Source organism: Pongo abelii, chromosome 10 (genome assembly GCF_028885655.2).
Source record: "Pongo abelii isolate AG06213 chromosome 10, NHGRI_mPonAbe1-v2.0_pri, whole genome shotgun sequence".
Classification (NCBI taxonomy): Eukaryota; Metazoa; Chordata; class Mammalia; order Primates; family Hominidae; genus Pongo; species Pongo abelii.
This window is the reverse complement of record NC_071995.2, coordinates 131,545,183-131,569,527: the sequence shown is the minus strand read 5'-3', so window position 1 is coordinate 131,569,527 and position 24,345 is coordinate 131,545,183. Positions and strand designations below refer to the sequence as shown.

Sequence of the window (24,345 nt, the reverse complement as noted above, 5' to 3'; positions counted from 1 at the left end):
AACACGAAAGGCTGCAAGGGGTGCAGGGCATGGGGGGCTCATGTGGGTGAGGGCAAAATCCAAACCAAGAGGAGGCCAGGCCAAGGGCCTGGGAGGCGACGACCACACCGAGGTGATGCTGATGCCTCAGGTGGAAGAAAACACACAGCAGTGATTTTGTGTGTGTGTGTGTGTGTAATCAGCCTTTAGACTCTTGCACTTCTAAACCTCCACCGATCTGGTCTACAGATTCCGAGAACACTGCACCATCCACACAAACGTCCACAGAATCGCCCTTGCGGCTGGAGCCGGCCAGTCCTGAAGCCCACAGGAGCCGCCCAGGAGTGCTGTTCTGCTGGCCCAGGGGCCCTGCTGGAGGGACCCAACCCCTCCATGGACCCAGGGGCTGGGAGGTCGCTGGCGGAACCTTCCTCCCCCAACCAGCAGAGCCGCCGGGAAGCGCTTGCATAGTTGAAGGAAAGTTGCTGCCATTAAACTTCTGATAATGTTTACAGCCGGCCGCGCCTGGGTTTTTGTGACCATGTTAGACAAACAACCAGAGGGGTTTCTGGAAACCATTTTTATAAAGTCTATCTAGATTAAGAATTTAGTAACGTCATATATTTATATCAACAGACTATTTACACGTTTCGTTTGCTTTTAAAAAAACAAACCAAAAAAGAAATTACACTTCTGCATAATAAGGCAAAAAAACAAAGTTTGTACATTATTATTATTATTTTAATATAGATCTGTAACTTCGGTTCCAAGTACCAAGGGGGGGCCAGGGCTGGCCTGAGTGGGGGCCTCACAGTGCGCTGGACAAAGTGACCGGTTTTTCTCCATAAATAAGACAAAGAAACCCTGGGGATCTGAAGAAGGATCTGAGGCCATTAAACTGCAAATCCCAACCGAAAACGAAGAAGCAAAAGTTTCTTTTTTGGTTCTTTTAAACGTCTAAAGAGCATAAAATTAAGAAAAATACAAATCCATTACAAACACTTCTCATCTGTGGGGGGAAAAGGTACAAACGCGATTTTTTTTTTCCCAACAGCCGAATCCCAAACTCGGAAAACAAAAGATCACCCTCAGAAAAGCCGACACCCAAGTCCCCGCCTCCGCAGGCTGCGGGTGGAGAGGCGGCGCCGCCCCAGGATCGGCGGGAGCTGTGCTTGAGTTCTAGGAACTGATGGAGAAACGGACAGCGGTGCGCTCGGAGAGGCGTCTGCGGCCCCAGGGCTACCGCGCCTCCACCTCCGGGGGGTTTCGGGACGGGGAGTAGTCGCGCGCCTCGCTCGGCCCGAGGCCCCCCAACGGCGTAGTCCGGCTCCGCGGCGGCCCGGGGGGCGTGGGGGGCCCGGCCGCGGTCACCAGGGGGGGCGGTGCGCCGAGGGCGGCGGCGGCGGGCGGGGTCCGCGCCAGGAGCCCATTGTGCAGCGCGGCGGGCGCGAGGCGCGGGAAGTGCAGGGCTCCCAGCGAGGGCAGCAGCGCGCCATCCAGGGCGGGGGCGGCGGGCTGCAGGTGCGGGGCCCGCGCGCGCTCCAGCTCCCCCCGCAGGCGATCGGGGCTGTAGCCGTGGGGCTCGCGGTCGCGGTAGGGGCGCTCCGGGGGCTCCAAGAGGGCGGCGGAGCCCGGCGCGGGGGCAGGGGCGGCGGCGGGGAAAGCGCGACGCGGCAGCTCCAGGCCGCGGAAAGGCTCCCACGCGAAGCCCGGCGCGCCCAGGCGCTCGCGGCCCAGGCCGAGCTGCAGGGGCGCGGGGTGCAGGCCGCCCCCCGGGGGCTCGGAGGCCTCGTCCTCCCCGCGCTCCTCCTTGACCTTCACGTCTCCAGGGACCGCTTTGCTGTGGGGCGGGGACGCGCGCGCGGGCATCTTAGCGGCCTCCTCCTTGGCCGGGGAGCGGCTCTCCTTGACCCGAGGTTCGGCCTCGCGCTCCGCGGGGACCCCGGGCCGGCCCAGCTCGCTCTGGGCCCGGAGCAGGAGGCCGCTGACGGGGTGGCCGGTGGGGGTGGCGGGCGAGGCCCGGCTCAGCAGGCGCGTCTTCTCCAGGAGGTCCCTGGGGGCGGCAGGGCGGACCCGTCACTCCCGAGACCTCCGTCCTGCCGCGCAGCGCAGCCCCGGGATGTTCCCATTGCCGGGCGGGGCCTCCAGCTCCTGGGTGGCCGGTGACCCCTCAGCACCCACAGCTCTTGCACCCCCACAGGCTCCCAAAACCTACGCGTCCTCTCCCCGCTGGGCGGCCTGGAAACCTCGGCCGGGAGACGGAAGCGGGAGGAGCTGCCAGCAGCGACTTCAGCTCCCCACGGGCCCTCCCTGTTAGGACGGTGGGGGGGACCTCCCGGCAGCCGCACCCCCGAACTCCTGCCTCAAACTCCGTGGGTCAGGGCGCGGCCACCTGGAGGTCTCCCGGATGGCAGGTGTGGGTGCCTGTGGTGGGGTCTTCACCCTCCTCATCCCTCCCAGCCCCAGGGCCCAGCCTTCACTCCCCACCGCAGGGAGGAGTCGCCGGGGAGCAGAGCTTTGGCCCCTGTACCCCGGGGCTCAGCACAGAGCTGGACAGAGTGTGAGTGGGCAGCAGTGGGGCGAGGAGGGTGAGAGGGAATAGGGGAGGAGGAACGGGGAAGGGGGAACGGTGAGGGAGAGGAAACGGAGAGGAGGAGAGGGAATAGGGGGAGGGGGAACCGGGGATGAGGGGAGGGGGGAGAGAAAACGGGGTAGGGGTGTGTGGTAGGGATGGGGTACAAGAGGGCCACTCACCGTTCCTGCTCCTCCTTGCCATTGTCCGGCTCTCGGTCATGGTTGGTCAGGGCTGACACCCGCTCCGCGTCCACGGACTTGGGCCACGGGGGCGGAGCCGGGAAGGAGGGCGGTGCCCGGTGCAGTCGGTTCCAGGCCTCGTGGGGGCTGGGCAGGCCGTGCACGGAGGAGCCCTCCTTGGGAGCAAAGATGCTGCCAGCGGGAGCTGGGGGCAGAGGCCAGGGAGCATGAGGTTGGGTCTGTCCCTCCCCACCCACTCCCCAGGAGAACCCAGTAGGAGTTTTAGGAGGGTCCCAGGCTGACACTGAGAAGGGGTGCCCCAAGGAGGCCCAGCCCAGAGAGGAGGAAAGTCAGCCAGGCATCAGGGTTCCCGCAGAGGACACAGGCATGGGGGAGGGGCGCGGGCATGGGGGAGGGGGGCACAGGCTGGGTCACTCACCCAGTGCATGGCTGCCCAGGCCCCCAAAGGCGTGGCTGCTCAGGCTCCCCAGGCCCCCAAAGGTGCTCGGTCTGCTGAAAGGGTCTGTGGGGGCAACCGCGGGACCCAGAGGTCTGTGAGGCATGGGCTGCAGCTCCCACCTGGCCCACTGGGGGCTGCTGTAGAGGCTTTGGGCCTGGTGGGTACTGCCTGCATGACCCAAGGAGCTCCCTGGGGCTTGGGGCCACCTTCCCGCCCACCTAGTTCCCCCGCCACAAGGCTGCTGAGGAACCAGCCAGGCTGCGTGGGCTGAATTCAGAGACACCCACCTGTCAGGGGGCCAGCGGGGAGGAAGCTGCCAGGATGGGCTGAGGGTCCAAATGGGTTGGAGGCAGGATGGGCGGCACCTGGGGGAGGCAGCCAGGTTTGACAGAAGCCAGGAGAGAGCACCAGGGCCTCCCATCTGCAGCTCTGTTCACAGGGAGCACCCCAATTTCCTCTGTGAACCTTCACCTCCCATTCTCTTGCATGCCCTGAGGGGTGAAGTGTGTCCAGTCAGAGTAGGAGATGGAGTCTGCCCCACAGTTCGGAGGTTTGACTTGGAGCTGCAGTGGCAGCCATCCTGGGACCCCAAGGGGGGCAGGGAAGGAGGTGCTGAGTGCGGTGCAGCCCTCGGAGCAAAGGGGCTGCAACTGGGGCAGAGACAAAGTCCAAGTAACATGCGCCTTGATCGGACCACTCCTGAAGCCCTTATCCCAGAGCTTTCACCTGGGAGCTGGTAGATGGTCCTCACTTCTTAATGAGGTGCTGGGCCTCAGGCCCGGATGGACATGGTTCTGTCTTGGAGGCTGCACATGGCAGCCCCTCGTGGCATTCCTGGGCACAGGCCCAGCCCACAGCACCATGTCAACATCAGCCCTGGCCCCCCAACAACCCTTGGAGAGCAACCGTGTGGGGCCCTGGCCCTGGGAAGGGCTGCTGCAGGGGACTCAGTGCTGTTGGGTCAGGGGCCGTCCTGCACATGGGTCCAGAGGGCAGGTTTCTGGTAAAGACCAGCAGGGCGTCATCTTTAGGTTACTCCGGCTCCCTCCCAGCCCTAATCTTAGGGACCCCAAAGATGGGGTGCTCATGCCTCCCATGTAGGACGCAGCAGGTTGTATTCAGAGCTTCTGGTCTCCACTGAGCTCTGGCATGAAAGCTGATGCCACTCTTCTAAACTAGAGAGGAAGACAGCCTGCCCGATGCTATGAAAACACAGCTTGTCAAAGCGTGTGCAGCAGGAGGTGGAGAGTACACTGCCTCAAATGCCTGCACTGTGAGACGCTGAGGAATTAATATTCTCAACTACCAGACCAAGCTAGAAAGGGCCAGAAGAGTGAGTGACACACAGGAAAACACACACAGAGAAGGCGGCAAGGTCAGAGCTGTCCTTTAAAAACACAGAGAAGGCAGCAAGGTCAAAGCTGCTCCTTTAAAAACACTGGTGAAATTGGTTGGGCACAGTGGCTCACGCCTGTAATCCCAGCACTTTGGGAGGCAGAGGCGGGAGGATCACCTGAGGTCAGGAGTTCGAGACCAGCCTCGCCAACATGGTGAAACCATGTCTCTACTAAAAATACAAAAATTAGCCAGGTGTAGTGGCACCTGCCTGTAATCCCAGCTATGTGGGAGGCTGAGGCAGGAGAACTGCTTGAACCCAGGAGGTGGAGGTTGCAGTAAGCCAAGATCGCACCACTGCACTCCAGCCTGGCGACACAGCAAGACTTCGTCTCAAAATAAATAAATTAAAATAAAATACTGGTGAAATGGACAAACTTCTGGTGAGATTAATGAAGGAAAAAGGACAGACGGCACAGCCAAGCAACATTAAGAACTGCCAGGGCCTGCGGAGTTCAGGCGTGACGGACGGACACTGACAGCTACGGAGCCTGCCCCAAATCAACTTACTAGAAACACTCATTACGGAAACCGATGCCAGAAGAAACAGCTTGAGGAATACCACACCCAGGGGAGAAAAAAAAAATCAGTCCTTGGAACCTGAAATGTGAGCCTCCAAGCCTTGAAGGCAGTGAGGATCGGACCTCACAAGAGCTCTTCCAGAGAACAGAAAAAAGGAAAGCGCCTTAACTCACTGAAGACGGCAAAGAGCCCTCACGACAAAACCTGCCAGGTTTTAGGAAACTAAAGGCCAGGCTTACTCAGGAAACTCATCTGGAACAAAGCGCTGGAAAAGTGGCTCCAGAAACGTATCAACAGTTTATACAAGGGGGCAAACCATCCACTCGTAGATATGACTTTCTATTCAGAAAAGGTAAAGGAATTGACAGACAAATGTCTTTGCATTCGTAAGAATTTAGCGGGATTGCTAGTTACGGCATCGAGATGGCATACAAATCTTCAAAACAGATAATGCACTTCTGTTTTCTAGCAACAGCTTAAGAATGTAACTTACAAATTCCTATCATAATATTAGTAAAATATAAAGCATCTATGAATAATTCTACTAATACCTAAATAAATGAGATACACCATGATCAGGGATAGGAAAATGATACCAGAGATGACGTACGAATTCCTCTTAGGTCGATGTACACCTTTAACCCAACTCCAGTGAAAGCTGGAACCTAACAGGCAGATTGAAAGTTTATATGGAAGAGAAAAAAGAGCAACGAGGAATCATCCTGCCCGCTGCCAGCAAGATATCAAGCCCTGCCAAGGAGATGGAGGAGGAGGCAACATTGGCCCCAAGGACTGAGGGGGCCCAGCCTGGAAGGACAAATGGAAGACCATTGAGGGACAGCCACCGGGTATCCAGAGGAGGGAAGGGGAGGGTGGGTGGGGTGGGCAGTGTGGAGGGCCCAGAACTGGGTGCCACACTGAGCAGGTGTCCCGGGGGCTTGAGCCAGGCTGTGGACAGCCAGAAACTGCAATCTGGACTTCTGCTTTCTGAGACACCCAGACTACTGGGATGCTCCATGGCCCAGAGGCCACCATGCTTGTGAAGCCAGCCTCGGGTGGCTGCTGGGCACGCCCATCACCCTTATGTGGACAGGGCTCTGCCTTTACACGTCCACATGCAACGTGCCATCAAATGCTCATGAACACGGAAGAGACCGAACACGGTGAGGGGAGAGTGAGGGGGGCTGCAGCGGGGGTTGGGAGCTCTGAGGAAGGGACAGGCCTCAAGGACCTGGTGGCTGGGGAAGGTTCCAGCAGCAGGACAACTGGGCAATGCAGTGCCCATGTGTGTATGTGTGCCTGTGCATGTACGTGTGCCTGTGTGTGTACGTGTGCATGCAGCTGACCCTTGAACAACATGGGTTTGAACTGTGCGCGTCCACTTAGACACAGATTTTCTCCCACCCCTGCCACCTGAGACACCAAGACCAGCCCCTCCTCCTCAGCCCACTCAGTGTGAGGACGAGGATGAAGACCTCTAGGATGATCCACTTCCACACAGTGAATGGCAAATATCTTTTCCCTATGATTTTGTGTGTGTGTGTGTGTGACAGGGTCTTGCTCTGTTGCCCAGGCTGGAGAGCAGTGATGCAATCACAGCTCACTGCAACCTTGACCTCCTGGGCTCAAGCCACCCTCCTGCCTCAGCCTCCTGAGGAGCTGGGACCACGGGGGTGCGCCACCACGCCTGGTCATGGTCTGCCTCATAAGGTTTTCTTTTCTCTAGTGGACTTTATTGTAAGAATACAGTCCATCATACACGTAACACACAGAACAGGTGTTCAGCAACTGTTTATGCTATCGTAAGGATTCCTGTCAACAGTAGGCTAAGTTTCAGGGGAGTCAAAAGTTATACCTGGATTTTCAACTGTGTGGTAGGGAGTGCCCCAGCCTCTGTGTGGTTCAAGGGTCAGCTGTATGTGGATGCTCATGCTTCACGTGTGCGTACACGCATGGGTGTGTATGTGTAACTCTGTATGTGTAGAAAGGCATGCACCGTGCAGGCTGAGACACCATCTTTGGAAAGGTCTGTGCACACGGCTGGCCCTCAGCCAGCCTCTAGGCACCCAGACTGTGTCTATCCCACGCTGTGGTTGAACTTCGAGCCCACTTTCCTCCTGGGGGCCTGTGCCAAGCAGTGGTGCCCACGGATCAGCACCCCAGAGTCTGCGTGCCTCTGCATGCCTGGAGGATGACACTCGCGTGTGCTCATGTTGTGTTGCTGGGGGAGGGGTGACCCGGGGGAGTGTGTGACTCCAAAGGGCAGGGAGGCCCTCGCCGCTCCCAGCAGATCCCACCCTGGGCCATGCCACTGAGGGCAGTACAGGCCAGGTCCTGGGACCCTTCCTAGGAAACCACCGCAGCTGGGCCGGTCCTAGGATCCCGGGAGCAGCCGTGCATGTGAGGAAGGGGCACTAGGGTGTGGGCCCAGCCTGGCCTCAGGAGCAGCTTCCTGCTGTTCAGCGAGAGGCCAAACTCCTCCTGGGAAAGCGGGGGCTGGGAGACAGAAGGGGGCAGCCTCGCGTGGGCCTGGGTCCCTGCCACTCCTTTGCCTCTGGTGGGGCCAGAACAGGGAGCCCCAGGGAGGAGGGGTGGCCAGGACCAGCTGCCTCAGAGCCGTGTGGCGTGGGCTGAAGGCCCCCCAGGACACATTGGGCAGGACTTGGTGGGGAGGAGCAGCAGCCCCAGGCCCAGGTCCACCCTGGGGAAGCTGGTGGGGAGGAGAGGAGGGGAGAGGAGAGGTGAGGGGTGGGGTGAGGTGAGGTGAGGTGAGGGAGTTGCCAGGCTTTGACCTGAATAAGTGGTGAGCATCAAAAAGCAAAAGCTGGTGCTGAGGTCCAGAGAGCGCTCTCACTCCTGGCACAGGAAGGCAGGCTCGGCTGGGCACAAGTAGGAGGTTTCTGGGCCCCCCACCTGGCCCCTGACTCCAGTCTCACCTGTGCTGGGGAAGAGGGGCCGGGCCAGGTCCTGTGGGTAGTGGAAGCCTGCAAACACGCCCGGGGCGGGGGGTCTGCCGAACAGGTCCAGCTTCGCACCCACCTCCAGCTTGTGGGGGTCCAGCTGCATCTCCTGGGAAGATAGAGCGGGTGAGGGCCGCCTGCCCGGGGACTGGCCCTGACCACAGGGAGCCCAGGCCTGGGGGACCGCAGGGACCGGGTGTGGGCCAGTCCAGAAAGGGGAGCAGGTGGGATGGATTTCAAGGGTGTATTCTCTACACCCTTGATGTAGGAAATGTTACATGTGATCAGCAAAAAAGTTGAATGGGAGAGCTCACGTCCTCTGAACTGTGGTACGTACTTAGCACATCTCAGCTGGGACGCTACGCTGTCATGGAAAATAACTTACTTTTTCTGTATTTAGATTCTTTTAAAAGTTAAGGCCAGGCACGGTGGCTCACGCCTGTAATCTCAGCACTCTGGGAGGCTGATACGGGCGGATCACCTGAGGTCAGGAGTTCGAGACCAGCCTGGCCAACATGGTGAAACCCGTCTTTACTAAAAATACAAAAATTAGCTGGGCGCAGTGGCGGGCGCCTGTAATCCCAGCTGCTCAGGAGGCTGAGACAGGAGAATCACTTGAAGCCGGGAGGTGGAGGTTACAGTGAGCCGAGATTGCGCCACTGCACTCCAGCCTGGGTGACAGAGCAAGACTCCATCTCAAGAAAAAAAAAAAAAGAAACTGAAAAAGCATGCTCACGTGCCCAAGTTGTTCCAAATATGCTGAAGAGTTTCTCAGTGACTGAATTTGGTATCAGTTTTCAAAGTTAAATGTGTGCAAATTATATGAAACTACAACATGTGCCCCTCACTTGCATTGGCCACACTTCAGGTGCCCACGCTGCCAGACGGCTATAGGAGGCAGGGCCAGGCTTGGGTGGAGACTGGGGATGCCTGTGCCCTCCCATGGGAGCAGAGGGGCCCAGAGCCAGGAGGGGTGTGGCCAAGCAAGACCCCACCATGTCCTGGTGACTGCGCTGCCTCCGCCTGTCCTGCCTCTGACTGGCACTCAGGCTGGCCTGGCCCGGCCCCTCCTGGTCCCTGCAGTGTGCTCTGGCACTGGGGTGGTTTCACTGGCCATGATGATGCTGGGGTACTCTGGCACTACGTGGGGGCAGGAGTGAGGGCTGGGCAGACCCTGTGTGCGCCCTCTCCCTGGACCGCCAGCCTCTTGCAGGATCTGCCCTCCTCTGAGGAGCAACTGCGCCCCGAGTTCCAAGGACAAAACCAGGAGTGATGAGGCCTCCCGACTCTGCCGTGGGCAGCCCCCCACGGGAGCACCTGATTCCTCTGCTGTGTGTCCAGAAATTCCACCCAGACACGCACGTATAAAGACATACAGCATTCTGGCCGGGCACGGTGGCTCACGCCTGTAATCCCAGCACTTTGGGAGGCCGAGGTGGGTGGATCATGAGGCCAAGAGATCAAGACCATCCTGGCTAACACGGTGAAACCCCGTCTCTACTAAAAATACAAAAAAAATTTAGCCAGGAGTGGTGGCGGGCGCCTGTGGTCCCAGCTACTCGGGAGGCTGAGGCAGGAGAATGGCGTGAACCTGGAAGGTGGAGGTTGCAGTGAGCCGAGATCGTGCCACTGCACTCCAGCCTGGGCGACAGAGCGAGACTCTGTCTCAAAAAAAAAAAAAAAAAAAAAAGACATACAGTGTTCTGCTCTGAGTCCCGTCCTGCTGATGCCTCTCCCAAAGGGCACTGAGGACAATGATTTTTCAGAGTTGTGTGCGGAGGTGACATGCGTCATCAGGACAGCACAGGGACAGCAGAGGTGCAGGGTCCCATGGCACTGAGGCCACAGTCCCGCTGTCCTGGCCTCCCAGAACCCTCTCCCGTCCCCGCGGCTCCTAGCCTGGTGGGACCTGCACCGAGCTGCCCGCGGGCTCCCGCCTGCCTCAGCCTTCCCAGGTGCACATCAGTTGTGAGCGCTCAGGGTCCACCTGGGTCACTGCTGAAGACCGAAGAACACAGCAGACACTCAATCACTGCGGGGAGTAGGGACGGCAGAGGACCCCAGAGGCACCCCAGTGACGTGCTCTGCTCCCCAGGGCCCAGCCGGCACACCTCGCCGAGGGGAGGGCCTTGCGGCACCCGGGCACCCAGCAGTGCCCTGTGGCCTCGCTGACCTGCTTAGAGTAAGAGCCCAGTACCCAGAGGAAGGGGCAGGCGGCTCATGCATGGGGATCACACCCGTGCACACACGTGTGAACACACACGGCCTCATGCCTGGCCTTCCAGGGCCCAACCAGGCTGGAAACGGGTCTGTGAGCCCCCAACCAGGCTGGAGACAGGCTGGAGACAGGGGTTCACAAGCGCCCTGCACCAGCCCAAGTGGTCTCACCTTTATCTTCTGCTGGTGGCGGTAGATCTGCCAGGCGATCTGCACGTGCACGGCACACCACCTCCCTGGCTTCTGCGACAGGACGGAAGCACTCAGTGGGGCCGGTGCCACCCCCAGCACCTCCCCGGCTTCTGCCACAGGACGGAAGCACTCAGTGGGGCCGGTGCCACCCCCAGCACCTCCCCGGCTTCTGCCACAGGACGGAAGCACTCAATGGGGCCGGTGCCATCCCCAGCACCTCCCCGGCTTCTGCCACAGGACGGAAGCACTCAGTGGGGCCGGTGCCACCCCCACCCGTGTCTTCTGCAGACTCCTGCTGTCATGGGTCCCCCGAGGCCACCAGAGTCCTCCCCTGCCACAGGCCTTCCCAACGTGCGCTCACCTTGACCACTGCCCGGTACGGGTCAGACACCTATGGAGACAGGAAAGGAGTGTTAGGTCCGGGCCCCACAGGAGGCTGAGTCCTGGGAGTGCAGGGGACACAGCCCGTGTGCTGTGGCCACCAGCCCACGCAGGGCCGGGCCAGGGCAGGCCATCACCCGGGGTGGGGACGGGTGCCCACTGACACCTACCCCAGGTGCTTTCTGCAGGAGTGAGTGAACCGCACCAGCCCGGCGGGCCACCTCAATGGGGCTTGAAGTCTGAGGGGAGAAAGAGACAGCTTGTGTGCGCGTGGGGCCGCCCAGGCAGGAGGACGCCTTGGGCTTCCTGGTTCTGGCGTGGGCCCGTGCCCTGCTTTGCCTTGCCGTGGGGCCCCGCACGCTGTCTCCTAGGGGCAGTCTGCCCTCCCTCGCAGGACCACCACACCTTCAGCCCGCCAGTTTCTGCAAAGGTGGGAAGCAGGTGCTCTTGCCGGAGAAGGTGGGCGACCTTCCCCGGGGAGCCACTTGCTGCCAGGGCCGAGACAGCCCCACCCGGAGGGGGAGTGGTGCAAACCTAGTCTCCAGCCCAGGAGGAGCTGCTGTGAGCCTGGATGGGCCAAGGGGAGACAGTCGTTTCCCACCAGGGGCGCCAGGGGAAGGGGGGGTCCCACAGCAAAGACCAGCCGTCACACCACAGCCCCCTCCTGCCCGGACTGGCTCAGCCGCCCCTTCTCTCTGGGCTACCGCCCTGCCCAGAAGCAGCTGTGCTCGGGGTGCAGCTGGGACAGATTCCTTCGCTCCCAGACTCAGGGCCTCAGCGTCCTGGCTGTCTGGGCTCAGGGCAGTGCCCCCGAGTCCCAGTCTGGGGGTCCCTGGTCGACACCTGCAGGTGGGCCACATGCCTCCCTTCTCCATTCCTCTGAATTCCTCAACCACGGGGTCTGGGGGCCCAAGACCCTCTAGTGCCCAGGGGTGCCTGGTCCTCGGAAGCGCTATCTGCCTGTCCACGACGTGGGCGGTGCCCCAGGGGAGCCCAGGGGTGCGTGCTGGGCCCTTCAGGGCAGCTGTGGGCAATGAGTGGGGGCTGCAGGATTCTGGGAGGTCAAGGGCTTGGCAGCTACCAGGGATGGTCCAGGCCCCGTCTTCAGAACCCAAGGCCCACAGGTGAGGAGGCTTCAGGACTGAGAGCTGCGTGCCCCTCCGTGGAGGGTGGGGGTACAGCACAAGGCTGGGGACAGTGAGGAGGGTCACAGGGTTCCCTCTCCCCTGGCTGAGGTGGCACACAAACTCCTGCTGCCCAGGTCCCCTGCAGCGTGGCCGGCCCCGTAAGGCCCGGGTCCCCTGCGGTGTGGGCGGCCCCTTAAGAACCTCCTTGTGGTGTGGACGGCCTGTTTGGCTGCTGTCCACACCAGGGCCTCCTGCCAAGGACTGGAATGTTCTCCATCGAGGCTTCCACAGTGTGCTCTCCATACGGTCCCACCACCTCCCAGGGCTGCTCCCAGGCCGGACCCCCTGCCCATCCCACGGTGGCCACACACAGACCGCAGGGCCCCCCATCCTGGCAGAGGCTGCTCACGCCAGCGCCCAGATGACGACAGGTACAAGAGAGGGAAGGGGGGGTAGTTGTGGGCAGAGAGTTTGGCAAGGTTGTCACGCACTCCCCCCAAAATCCACCCACCCGCTGTGCCCGCCCCACCTGCCAGGGGCAGCAGTACCTTGGGCTGAAAAGCGCCCTGCAGGGACCCGAAGGGGCCGGGGTGTGGGAGCAGGGTGGGCAGTCCCGGGATGGCAGGAGGGAAGGACGGGAAGAACTGTAAGAGAAGGACAGCGGATGGAGTGGGGGGCCCAAGTCCTCACCTCACCCTCTGCCTGTAACCAGAAGGCACCAACGCAGCAGGGGCAAGGCCAGCCGAGTCGCAGCCCCACCCGCCCACCCTGTGGCCAGGACCTGCGTGCACAGTGACACGCGCCGGGCCCCTCGGGGACACTCACACTCACGCTGGAATGTCGGAAGTAGGGGCTGTCCAGCTTGGGCGCATACTTGTCAAACTGGAAGGGAAGGAGGGGAGGGTGAGGCCCCGCACACACGACATCCTTGCTGGGCCCCAGCCCCCGCCCACCTGGCCGGGCTGGGCAGTGACAGGACGGCGTTGTGCTTCCTGAGGCTGGCGGCTGTGGCCAGCCGTCCCAGGCTCCTCTAGAGCGCCAGCCCCACAGCTCTGAACTCAGTCTCAGACCAGGGCGGCCCTGCCATTCTAAGGGTCCCCTTGCATGGGGTGGGAACTCGGCCCACCCGGGCAGTCTGTGTGCCCGGCTGAGGCCTGGGGCATGAAGCCCTGGCTGCTGGGTCGCGCTGGGGACACACTGGGTTACTGACAAACTGGCCAGTTTCCGAATAAAACTCGAGAGAGTGGAGGGGACTGGAGCCCCCAGCAACTCCCTCCTCAAACCGGGCCTCCGGGGCCAGGAACACGGGAGGCATCCTGAGTCATGGTCCCTGTGCCCCTCAGGCCTGTCTGGGCCTCCAGCCCTGGCACTGGGGATCTAGTGCAGGTGTGAGGGTGTCCCACGCACGTGGGCACGGGGTGCCTGCCTGAGTCCAGGACCACGGCCCAGGGTGGGGGCCTCATGGCACAGCTTGGGATGGGGACACCACAGGGCACGCTGGGGACCAGACAGACGACAGAGAGGTGCCGCCAGCCCCCCACCTCCTTCTGGGCTGGTGTGTGTGCAAGCGTGTGTCTGCGTGTGCCTGCTGCGTGTCCCCGCCCCACGCCCGCCCCCGCCCCCTGCCAGCACGCGGGCCTACGCACCGGCGGGGGTGCGGCGGGCGGCGTCGGGGGCAGCCCTGCGGGGAAGGGGGCGAATGTGTGTTGGTGCTGGTGTGTGTGTTGGTGCGTGTGCTGGTGTGTGTGCTGGTGCTGATGGAACTCCGCCCGCAGCAGAGCCCCCGGGCCCAGGGAGGCGCCAGGCCGCTCGGCGCTCTGCACCAGAAACCGCGTGTTCAGCTCTTGCCTGAGCAGCTCGTGATCTACAAGAGAAAAAGAGAGAGAGACAGAGAGGCACGTTGGCCGCGGGCTCCCGGTGGGGCGAGGCGGATAGTCACCTGGCACTCCCGGGGTCGGCAGGCCAAGCCGGGGTGGCCGCTCGCCACGTGCGGGCCCAGGGGTGCAGGTAAGAGAGGAGCCTGTGACCAAGTACCAATCAGAATCCCCGAATGAGGCTGGCAATACATGATTGGCTGGCTGAATGAGACCGACAGGCTGGCATCTAGAGGCAAGAGAGAACACGGTGAGCCCCTCCCCGGGAGCCAGGGTCCAGCCACCCCCAGGCCAGCGTCCTGGTCCCATCCCGGGACATGGGGCTGTCCCCAGCGTGGGCCGGGCTGACTCGGAGCCTCAGGAAGCGCCTGGGGGCCGAGGGAGGAAGCCTTCGCGGTTGGGGTTCCACTGGGATGGCACCCGCTTGATGTGAGGCCCCCTCCTCCCAGGGCTCAGGACCCAGCAGGTTGCGGAGGAGGCCTGGCCCCAGGAGGGGAGGCCCGTGCACCTGTCTCAATGTGAACACGTGTCTGTACGTGCATGTGCACGTGTCCTGCCTGTCCCCACACACACGTGGCCCGTGGCCCCGCAGGGACTCCTGGGGAAAGGCACACCTCGGGGAGCCACTCAGAGAGGCGCGCAGGGTCTGCAGAGACCACGGCAGGTGGAGGGCCAGGCTGTGCGCCCCTCCCCGGTGGCCGTGTCCCCGCACCCCCCACCCCTGCCCTGGGCGAGACTGCGGCCGAGACACCTACCGGCCGGGTGTCCTGGGAGGACCAGGCTGCTGGCCGGCAGCGCCGGGGGCGGGGGCAGTGTCGGGGGTGCGGCAAACATGGCCGCGTGGAGCTGGTGCTGCGCCTGGGACCGGAGCGCCAGGTGTGAGGTAGACAGGTGGGGGCCCGGCCCGTGTGGCGACAGCGACACGTGCTTCCCCAGGCCCAGGGGGGCGCTGCTGCTCCTGCTGCGGGACACGGGGCTCAGTGCCTGCCAGCCCGACCCCTGCAGAGCCCCCAACCTGAGACCACACAGGCCCCGTCCCCCGCGGGGACCCCACCTGAGGCCGTGCAGGCCGTTGGCTGCCGCCTGGCCGTGGCCCGCAAAGGCGCCCAGGGATGCAGGCACGTGTGTCGGGAGCAGGCCGCGGGGCTGCGGGGGTGGCGGCTGTGGGGTGTGGTGGTGCGGGGCGGGGGGCTCCTTCTTCACCAGGGGATTGGCGCGGGAGCCGGGCGGGGGCCCCGGGCAGGGCGCGGCATGGGGTGCGGGGCTGGCCGTGGGCAGGAAGCTCTCGGCGCTGAGCTCACGGCTGCGCTCCAGCCCTGACACCTTGGGCACCGGCCCGGCCTTGGCCTCCGACTTCTCAAGTGCTGGGCCTGCAGAGAGAGAGTGGCTGCGCTCAGACCAGCAGGGCCTCGTCCCTGCTCCTCCTCTGGCCCAGGGAGCCCTGGTAGGTGCCCGGTGCCCAGGCTACGTCTGGGCTCTGGCTATGCCCCCATTTCAGATGAGGAGGCAGGCACGGAGGCCACACAGCCAGCTGGACCTCACCCGAGGCTCCAGGCCCCGCCTGTCGGAGGGAGCTGGCTTGGGAGCCTGGGGCGTGGCCGGGGGTGGGGGTGGGTAGCCCACCTGCCCGAAGACGCATCACTGGCAGGGACAGGACAGGACCTGCAGGAGTCAGTCCCTGGACAGGGGCTGCTATGACCTCATTTAACAGACAAGACCAAGATACATCAAGGACTTGGCCCAAGAGGGGAGCTGGATTTGAACACAGGAGCTAGGGCCTGTGTGCCTATGCCTCATGTTCACGGCCCCTGGATGTGCCCTCAGCCCAGTGCATGGGTCCACCCCACCCCAGCAGCAGCGCCCACAGCTGGTGCCCACCTTTTCTCTCTGGAACCCCCTGGTGGAAGGCTTGACCACTTCCTGGAAACTTGGGCAGGGACTGGGTAAGAGGCTGCCTCCCACTGTGACTGCCCGTCACCCACCACCCTCACCCCTGCTCCCTGGCCACCCTTCTGCTCACCTAGGCACGTCCCCCCGCAGGTCCTGTGGGCCCCTCTGAGCCCCTGGGGCCTGCCCCCCCACCCCCGCACACCCCAAACCCTCCTTTTCAGGCCCCTTCAGGCAGGTCTCAGATCAAGTCCCCGGGAGTCAGGAGAGAGCAGTGTCCATGCGGCGGAGCTCCTGTTGCCCGGGGTCAGGAGCTGCCATGGCCAGGGGGCCAGTTTCGCAGGAGAAACAAAATCAGGTTCCACGTGCCACATGCCTCCTGTTCACGTCCCCGGCAGACCCTGCTTCCTTCCTGAGGCCTTGGGACGGTGGAGCCATGGCCCACGGGGACAGCTGCGGCCGTCCCTTCCCCATGTGACCACGGGGCCTGGTCTGCTGGGGCCTCAAGGAGCTCCTCCCAGGTGAAAACAGGCAGCAGGAAGCAGCCCCATCTTCACTCTTCACCTGGGGCCAGGCCTTCCACAGCAGCCACCACCCAGCGACCGCAGAGAGGCTGCGCGGAGGATACAGGAGAGAGGGAGCCCACGGGCACTCTCTCCACCGGCTTTCCCAGCTCCCCGGGTCAGCCCCACAGGACCTCTCCTCCTCTCTCCCACATCTCCAAGCCAGACTTGCGTACATTAAGAGCTGTGATCATCAGGATGGAAAGAGGCTTGGGCCGCACAGACCTGGACTAGACTCCACATGCGGGGCCTCCTGTGCCCTTCTAGCACCTCCAGCCCTCACTGGGACATTGTCCGTCCAGATGCAGCAGCAGCAGCCGCGGCAGTGAGCTGAGTATTCAACAGCCCTGCGTTGACACTCTGTCTGCGAAGCCAGCTGCCTCTCCTACTGGGGCCCGTCCCATGCACGCCCCTTCCGACACCACCCCATCTGCACCTGCTTTGCTGTGATGCTCTGATGTGAACAGGCTTCCAACTTGAAGGCAGGTGAAGGCCATGCCTACTACAGGGCAGTAGGGCCCATCCTTGCCGGCGCTGGCAGGGCCTGTCCTGTCCAGTCACATCCGGGTGAAGCCGTCCCAGCAAAAGGGTGGTTCCAGCTGGAAACCCAGGGAGGCAGGAGCCGAGACCCCGTGGCCCTGCCGGAGATGCTGCCCGCCTAGGCCCTGGTGTGGGAATCCCAGGATCCCAGCGCCAGGGAGGCCCTAAGACGCCGGGGCTACCCCCTCTGGAGAGGGTTGCTGGCCCGTAGACACCGTCCCACAGCTCACAGCCACAGGTTTCGAGGGCCTGGCCTGGAATGGCCGTCCAGGCCCCTCTACTGCACCACAGAGGCTCACAGGCAGCAGAGCCAGGGAAGTGAGTCTGAGTCCCGTTTCTCTTTAACTCAGCAGCCACAGGTGCTTGTGGTGCTCGTGGCAGGTGGCCCTTCAGTCCCAAGTGTCTGACCCCACAAGCCTAGGGAGGGCCTGAGAGCACGCATTCCTAACGGTTCCACTCTGGGAGCCACTGCTACGAGCGGAGCCCAGGCCTGCCTACGGCTCAGTGGCTTCATCTACTCTCCCCTGCTCCTGGGGGCTTCCCAGCAATCCCAGCACCCTGGTCCCACCCAGCTCTGCACCCCAGGTGCCAAGACCATCTCTCCCTGACTTCAAGGGGATGTCCTGCTGGCAAGACGCAGGGCACATTGTGTCCCTTCAGAGGCCCAGGAGCTGAGCCGAGGGGACCCACTTACCTTTATCGGTTCCCGGGGCAAAGAGCTTCTCGGAGCCCACGGATGCCTGGAGAGAGAGAGAAGTGGGTCAGGGGCAGTCAGGGTGGTCCTCATCCTCGTGGACCCTGCGCCCACTGCCCACACACAAGTCTGGGTGATTTTCCAGCAGGGCCAGGCGGGATGTGCCCTCGTGGATGCCCCCGTGTACGAGGCGAACACGCTTAGTCCTGAGCTCCATGCATGTGTGTACATGTGCTCACGCTGGGGGCACACGGGCCCCTCTCTGCTCAGAGCAGCAGGCTTCCTAGAGGGGGTCTGAGTGAAGACGGGGTTTGTGGGGGAATCAGGAACCAAGGCTGCTGCTGGCGTGGACTGGGGGAGCGCTGGCATTTGGCAAATCTGCACCCCTCCCAGGAGAACCAGCACCAGTAGCTGTGGGCCCTGCTGGGCCCCCACCCATCAGGCCAGAGGCAGATGATGGAGAGCCCTAGGACACACCTCCTGCTCCCAACCACTGCCCAGCACAGGTGCCCTGGCAAAAGTGAGAGAACCAGGATACCGACCAGGCTGGACATGCGGGTCCACAAGGCTGCAGGACACCTCGCTATGCTCCCGGGCCGGCTGAGCTCCAGGCCTGGTGCCCAGTGTTGCTGAGAGGCAGCTGAGTGTCCCGGACCATGTGGGGGAGCTCTCAGAGGGTCAATCGCAGAAATTGCGCAGCCCCACTCCTCCATCTCTTCCAGAGAAACTCGCTCAACCACCCGCCACAAGCAGGCGGCGAGAATGTGGGCCTGTCAGGGTGAGAGCGTGGGCCTGTGGCCACCGATGGGGAGGAGTGGACGGAGGGCCCCATGCTCTGGGGGACTTCACGGCAGTTTCCAGGAATGAGCTTCGTAAGAATGACCTTAAATAGATATTTCCCTCCTAGTTTCTTCTTCTTTTTTTTTGTTTTGATTAAACAGCTTCATTGAGTTGTGGATTGAACGTTTCTGTCTACCTAGAATTCACACGTTTAAATCCTCACTCCCCAGGTGATGGGATCAGGAGGTGGAGGGTGATGAGGTCATGAGGTCTTGAGTGTGGAGCCTCACGAGCGGCATCAGTGCCTTATAAAGGGCCCCAGAGCCACCTAGCCCCTTCCACCAAGTGAGGACGCAGCGGAGAGGCACCCTTCATGAACCAGGAAGCCCTCACAGGGACTCTGCCATGCCTTGACCTACTTGCGGCCTCCAGCACTGTGAGCTGTGAATGTCTGCTGTGGACAAGGCACCCGCTGGGGTATTGGGCCAGAGCAGCCTGCACAGACTAAGACTTGAGATGTAATTCACATACCATCCAACTCACCGTCTAACGCTTACAATTCACTGGCGTTTAGTATGTTCACAGTGATGCATCTGTCACCACGATCAATTACAGAACATTGTCATCACCCCAAAAAGAAACCCTGACTCCTAACCGTCACCCCCAACCCTGGGAAACCACAAATCTTTCTGTCTCTACAGAGCTGTCCTTTCTGAACTTCCACGTGGGTCAGGCGGCACGGACCTGCTGTGATTGGCTTCTCTCACTGCAGGGCTTTTGGCATTCACCCACACTGCAGTGTGTACCCTGGAGAGATCGGGGACACTCTGTGTGTGGAGGAAGCAATTGCAAAGAAGAAGTGTTATGTCGATCTGGACAATGTGCCTGTGCTTGGGCACGTACACACACTCGGGTACGTGTATGTGGGCACACTCTCGGGTACGTGTACATGAGGACAGTCGGGTACGTGTACATGGGCACACACTCGGGTATGTGTACGTGGGCACACTCTTGGGTACGTGTACGTGGGCACACGCTCGGGTACGTGCACGTGAGCACACTGGGGTATGCATACGTGGGCACACACTCGTGTACGTGTACGTGGGCACACTCGTGTACGTGTACGTGGGCACACACTCGCGTACGTGTACATGAGGACAGTCGGGTACGTGTACATGGGCACACTCTCGGGTACGTGTACGTGAGCACACTGGGGTACGTGTACGTGGGCACACACTCGGGTACGTGTACGTGAGGACAGTCGGGTATGTGTATGTGAGGACAGTCGGGTACGTGTACGTGGGCACACTCGGGTACGTGTACGTGTGCACACTCTCAGGTACGTGTACATGGGCACACGGGTACGTGTACATGACAGTCGGGTACGTGTACGTGGACAGTCGGGTACGTGTACGTGAGGACAGTCGGGTATGTGTACGCGGGCACACTCTCGGGTACATGTACGTGAGGACAGTCAGGTACGTGTACGTGGGCACACTCGGGTACGTGTACGTGGGCACTCGGGTACGTGTACGTGGGCACTCGGATACGTGTACGTGGGCACACTCTCGGGTACGTGTACGTGAAGACAGTCGGGTACGTGTACGTGGGCACACTCAGGTACGTGTATGTGGGCACACTCTCGGGTATGTGTACGTGGGCACTCTCGGGTACGTGTACATGGGCACTCTCGGGTACGTGTATGTGAGCACACTCAGGTTCATGTACAGGGGCACACACATTCTCGGGTGTGTGTACCTGGGTGGCAGTGTGTGCATGGATGTTTGCGTACATGAGCATCATGTGTATGTTTACGTAGGTGCCCGCGTGTTGGCGTCTATGTTGGTGAAATTGTAGAATGGGTCTCGAGCTCATGTGTCCACCAGGAGAGAGCAGTCCCCTCTGGGAATGGCGGGGGTGGAGGGCACAAGAGACTCGGCTTAAACACATATTTTAAGTTTTTACAAAGGAGACTGCATTCTGGTAATACTCGTGTAACTGAAATGTAACAATGACAAAGGTAATTAAGAGCTTCACTGCTACCAGGGAGGGGCCGGCCAGGCTTGCCTAGTGAGCACGGCTGTGAGAGACCATGGCGTGGGGAGCATCCGACTCGGAGGCTGGGTGCTGGGAGATGGGGGTTCTGTGCTTGTCGGTCCCCCTGATCTGTAACATCATCTGTGACTCTTAGGGTTAAAACAATAAAAAGGGATTTAGGAAGTTGGCTGGTGAAAAGCGTGCGAGACCCACAGCTCTCTAACCTGCTAAAACCTGGGAGGGCAGCTGGGCGCGGTGGCTTGTGCCTGTAATCCCAGCACTTTGGGAGGCTGAGGCAGGCGGATTACGAGGTCAGGAGATTGAAACCATCCTGGCTAACACGGTGAAACCCCGTCTCTACTAAAAATACAAAAAATTAGCCGGGCGTGGTGGTGGGCGCCTGTAGTCCCAGCTACTCAGGAGGCCGAGGCAGCAGAATGGCGTGAACCCAGGAGGCAGAGCTTGCAGTGAGCCGAGATCGCGCCACTGCACTCCAGCCTGGGCGACAGAGAGAGACTCCGTCTCAAAAAAAAAAAAACCTTGGAGGGTGAGGGCAGGGGCTCTCCCAGAGCCAGGAAGCTCACCAGCGAGTAAGCCAGCCCAGAGGGGCACTGGGTGCTGGGAAGAGGCCTGCTGTCCCCATGCCACAGCGCACGTTTCCTATCACCCCAATCAAAATCCCAAGCAGGTATCTGGAACACATGCATTACTAAGTCCTTACTGTGGGAGCTGCTTCCCCTGAATCCCACACAGCCCAGCCAAGGGAGCTGTGCTGCTGTTCAGGGCAGAGGGGAGGCGGCTCAGGGTCCACCGGGGCCTGGTGTGGGGCTGGGGTGAAGCCAGGCCCAGCTGCCCAGAGGGACACCCGTGTCCAGCAACTGGCAGATGGATCAATGGTGAGCGTGTCTGCCTCAGCCACACATGGAGGAGCTGTTGGCATGCGCTCCGTGAGCCTCAGAAACATCACAGGAGCCAAAGCCAGACCACAAAGAGCACGCAGCCGTGTGACTGTGAGAGCGGCCCCAGCCACAGCAGCCGAGGGGTGCAGGGGGTGCACAGGAACTCGGGGGTTCAGGGGCGACAGGGGTGAGTGTACAGTCGTAGGTGTCAGCCGGAGGGGTGCAGGGGGTGCACAGGAACTCGGGGGTTCAGGGGCGACGGGGGTGTGTACAGTCGTAGGTATGTGTCAGCCGGAGGGGTGCTGGGGGTGCACAGGAGCTCGGGGGTTCAGGGGTGACAGGGGTGGGTGTACAGTCATAGGTATGTGTCAGCCAGAGGGGTGCTGGGGGTGCACAGGAGCTCGGGGGTTCAGGGGCAACGGTGGTGGGTGTACAGTCGTAGGTATGTGTCAAAAAGCAAACCGCACACTTAAAATAGCTGCATTTACCGCAAAAATAAATAGGTGAATTTTACCGCCAGTAAATGACAGCACTGGAAACCAACAAAAAGACGTGACACGATGCTGGGACGGACAGACAGACAGAGGGACAGACGGACAGACGGAAGGAGATCCAAGAGCGGAATGAGAAGCCCCAGAGTTCCCATGGATGCCAGGATGGACAGAGATCCACAGAACGGAATGAGAAGCCCCAGACATGGTGCAGGCTGTAGGGGCCAGGCGTGGGGTGCCGGCTGTGGGGTGCAGGCTGTGGGGGCCAGGAGTGGGGTGCAGGCTGTGGGGGCCAGGAGTGGGGTGCAGGCTGTGGGGGCCAGGAGTGGGGTACAGGCTGTAGGGGCCAGGCGTGGGGGGTGCCGGCTGTGGGGTGCAGGCTGTGGGGGCCAGGAGTAGGGTGCATGCTGTAGGGGCCAGGCGTGGGGTGCCAGCTGTGGGATGCAGGCTGTGGGGTGCAGGCTGTAGGGGCCAGGCATGGGGTGCCGACTGTGGGGTGCAGGCTGTAGGGGCCAGGCGTGGGGTGCCGGCTGTGGGGTGCAGGCTGTGGGGGCCAGGCTGTGGGGTGCAGGCTGTGGGGGCCAGGCGTGGGGTGCAGGCTGAGGGGGCCAGGCGTGGGGGCCAGGCCTGGGGTGCAGGCTGTGGGGTGCAGGCTGTGGGGACCAGGCGTGGTGTAGGTCCTTCAGAGCAAGCTCCTGTTTCACCCCCTATCTGAAAATAATTCCAGACAGATCGAAAACATAGAAGTGAAAAACCATCAACATATCAGAGAAGACCAGGTGTGGATTCCACCTTCTTGCTGGAATGGGAAGCCCTTCCTAGTCACGTCGAAAGAGCCCCAACCACAAAGACCGGCGGGTACATGCCTATAAGATGGCAATAGCTGAGGAGGGCCTGCCACACCCACACGTGCCGAAAGGGCCCCTGCACAGGAGGAACGTGGGCCCCTTGGAAAGGAGCAGCGGTTGGGCCCTGCACATTTGAGTGTTAAAGGGCTGTGGTGCAGCTGGTGTGAGGGGATACCGAGCTCCAGGCACTGACGCTACATGGTCTGCTCACCCTGTGCAGTTCCTGGGGTCGGGGAGGGGTCTGTCCACCTGCTGAGGGCCGGCAGGGGCGGGGGTCCTGCAGCCCAGCCTCCTGCGGGGTGAAACACCAACTCTATATCCAGCGCCCCCAGCCACCAACCCCCAGGCAGTGACGTAGGACTTCCTTCTGAGAGGAGGAGGCTTCTGCTCAGACCCAGCTCAACCACGCAGGGGCCGGGTCGGATGGAAGCTAGGAGACCCCGGCACCCCAGAAAGGGACCCTCCCAGCCCCAGCCCAGGGCCCCAATGCCCTCTCCCTCCCCCAGCCTTGCAGCCACCACCCCTAGAATCCTGGCTTGTTACAAAGAAAGGAGGACAGGAACCTCTCACCCCTGGGAAGCCGGGGGGCCTGGAGGTTGGGGCGTGTGGCTTTCTCCCCTCTGCTCGCCTCAACATCATCCCCCAGAAGTGTGGCTCCCATGGGGTCCGCCTCCACCTCCCTGCCCCATCCGGCCACTGCTGGTAACCCAGGCTACGCAGTGACCATCCCAGCATCGGAAACAGGAAGGACTCCGAGAGAAACAGGAGGAATAGTGAAGAGGAGTCCAGACCAGCCTTTGGGCCTCCGGGGGGCACTGGGGCTCCCCAGAAAGGCCTCGGCACCTCCTTGGCCATGCCCATCCCCCAGCAGTGCCAGCACCAAGTGCTCCCTTGGGCCTGGCCCCCAAATCTGGGCCCCTCACACAGCAAGGATGGGGATCCAGTGCTGCTCCATGCCAGCCATGAACCAGGCACTGAACACCCAGGCCTGCCACAGCCCCCTGGGGTCTCTCCTGGGCCTGCACCATCCTCCTGGGAGGTTGCCCCGTCTCTGGCACCCACGCGGGCCCTCTTCTTGGCTGGCATCCCGGGTTTGAGTGGCCTCTTCACCAGGTGGCCCACCTGTTAACTGCCCGCTCTGTGGCTGCGGCAGCAGGCCCCACCACGCTGCCAGGAGGGAGGCGGGTGCTGAGGCCTCCCAGGTGGGCAGAGGGAGGAGAAGCCAGCTTAGCCCGCAGTTTGACGGCCAACCCAAAAGACAGACCCCAAAGCACAGCCCCAAAGCCGGCCCTCGTCTCTAGGGTAACTACAGATTGGAGCCCTGTCTGGGGCTCTGCTGCCCTCCCCCTCACTGGGACCCACTCTAGTGGGTTCCGCTCCACGTCCCAGGCTCGAGCACAAGCTCCCCAGGGCCACAAGGGGGCGCCCCAGACACCAGCGAAGCCAAGAGGGCTGCAGGGAAGGGGAGAGTCTCCTGCACGGGCCGCGCGGCTGGGGTCATCCAGCACCCATTCTGGTCACGCCACAGTGGGCCCTACACTTAGCAGACAAGTTTGCTCAGGGAAGCTGAGAATGGGTGCTCCAGGGGTCCTCGGCCCTAGCAGAGGCCCCGGAGGCAGCTGGCCTCCACCTCACAGTGAGAACCTGGACACCTGGCCAGGTGCAGCCACGCCCATCCGGGAGGGCTGAGAGCAGAACACGGGCCGGCCCTCTGGGGGCCTGGCCCAGGCTCCAACCCCTTCCTA

General features: G+C 61.7%; 1 protein-coding gene across 14 annotated transcripts in view; it reads right to left on the bottom strand.

Moving 5' to 3' along the window:
• Nucleotides 1-698: 698 nt before the first annotated feature.
• FBRSL1 (fibrosin like 1) overlaps nucleotides 699-24,345 on the bottom strand; it is a 93,008-nt gene continuing 69,361 nt past the window's right edge. For 2 of the 14 annotated variants that reach the window (XM_054528467.2, XM_054528459.2), the window contains 15 exons: nucleotides 17,546-17,591; nucleotides 14,916-15,231; nucleotides 14,617-14,822; nucleotides 14,022-14,090; nucleotides 13,634-13,851; nucleotides 12,813-12,869; nucleotides 12,536-12,631; nucleotides 11,031-11,099; nucleotides 10,841-10,870; nucleotides 10,459-10,530; nucleotides 8,047-8,179; nucleotides 3,481-3,684; nucleotides 3,173-3,256; nucleotides 2,734-2,938; nucleotides 699-2,032 (listed from right to left, as the gene is read on the bottom strand). In XM_054528467.2, the coding sequence (XP_054384442.1) occupies nucleotides 1,219-2,032; nucleotides 2,734-2,938; nucleotides 3,173-3,256; nucleotides 3,481-3,684; nucleotides 8,047-8,179; nucleotides 10,459-10,530; nucleotides 10,841-10,870; nucleotides 11,031-11,099; nucleotides 12,536-12,631; nucleotides 12,813-12,869; nucleotides 13,634-13,851; nucleotides 14,022-14,090; nucleotides 14,617-14,822; nucleotides 14,916-15,231; nucleotides 17,546-17,591 (2,619 nt within the window). In that variant the 3' untranslated portion in view covers nucleotides 699-1,218. Of the gene's footprint in view, nucleotides 2,033-2,733; nucleotides 2,939-3,172; nucleotides 3,257-3,480; nucleotides 3,685-8,046; nucleotides 8,180-10,458; nucleotides 10,531-10,840; nucleotides 10,871-11,030; nucleotides 11,100-12,535; nucleotides 12,632-12,812; nucleotides 12,870-13,633; nucleotides 13,852-13,926; nucleotides 14,091-14,616; nucleotides 14,823-14,915; nucleotides 15,232-17,545; nucleotides 17,592-24,345 lie in introns of all 14 variants that reach the window. The other 12 variants (XM_054528461.2, XM_054528460.2, XM_054528466.2 and 9 more) reach the window with 12 other exon arrangements.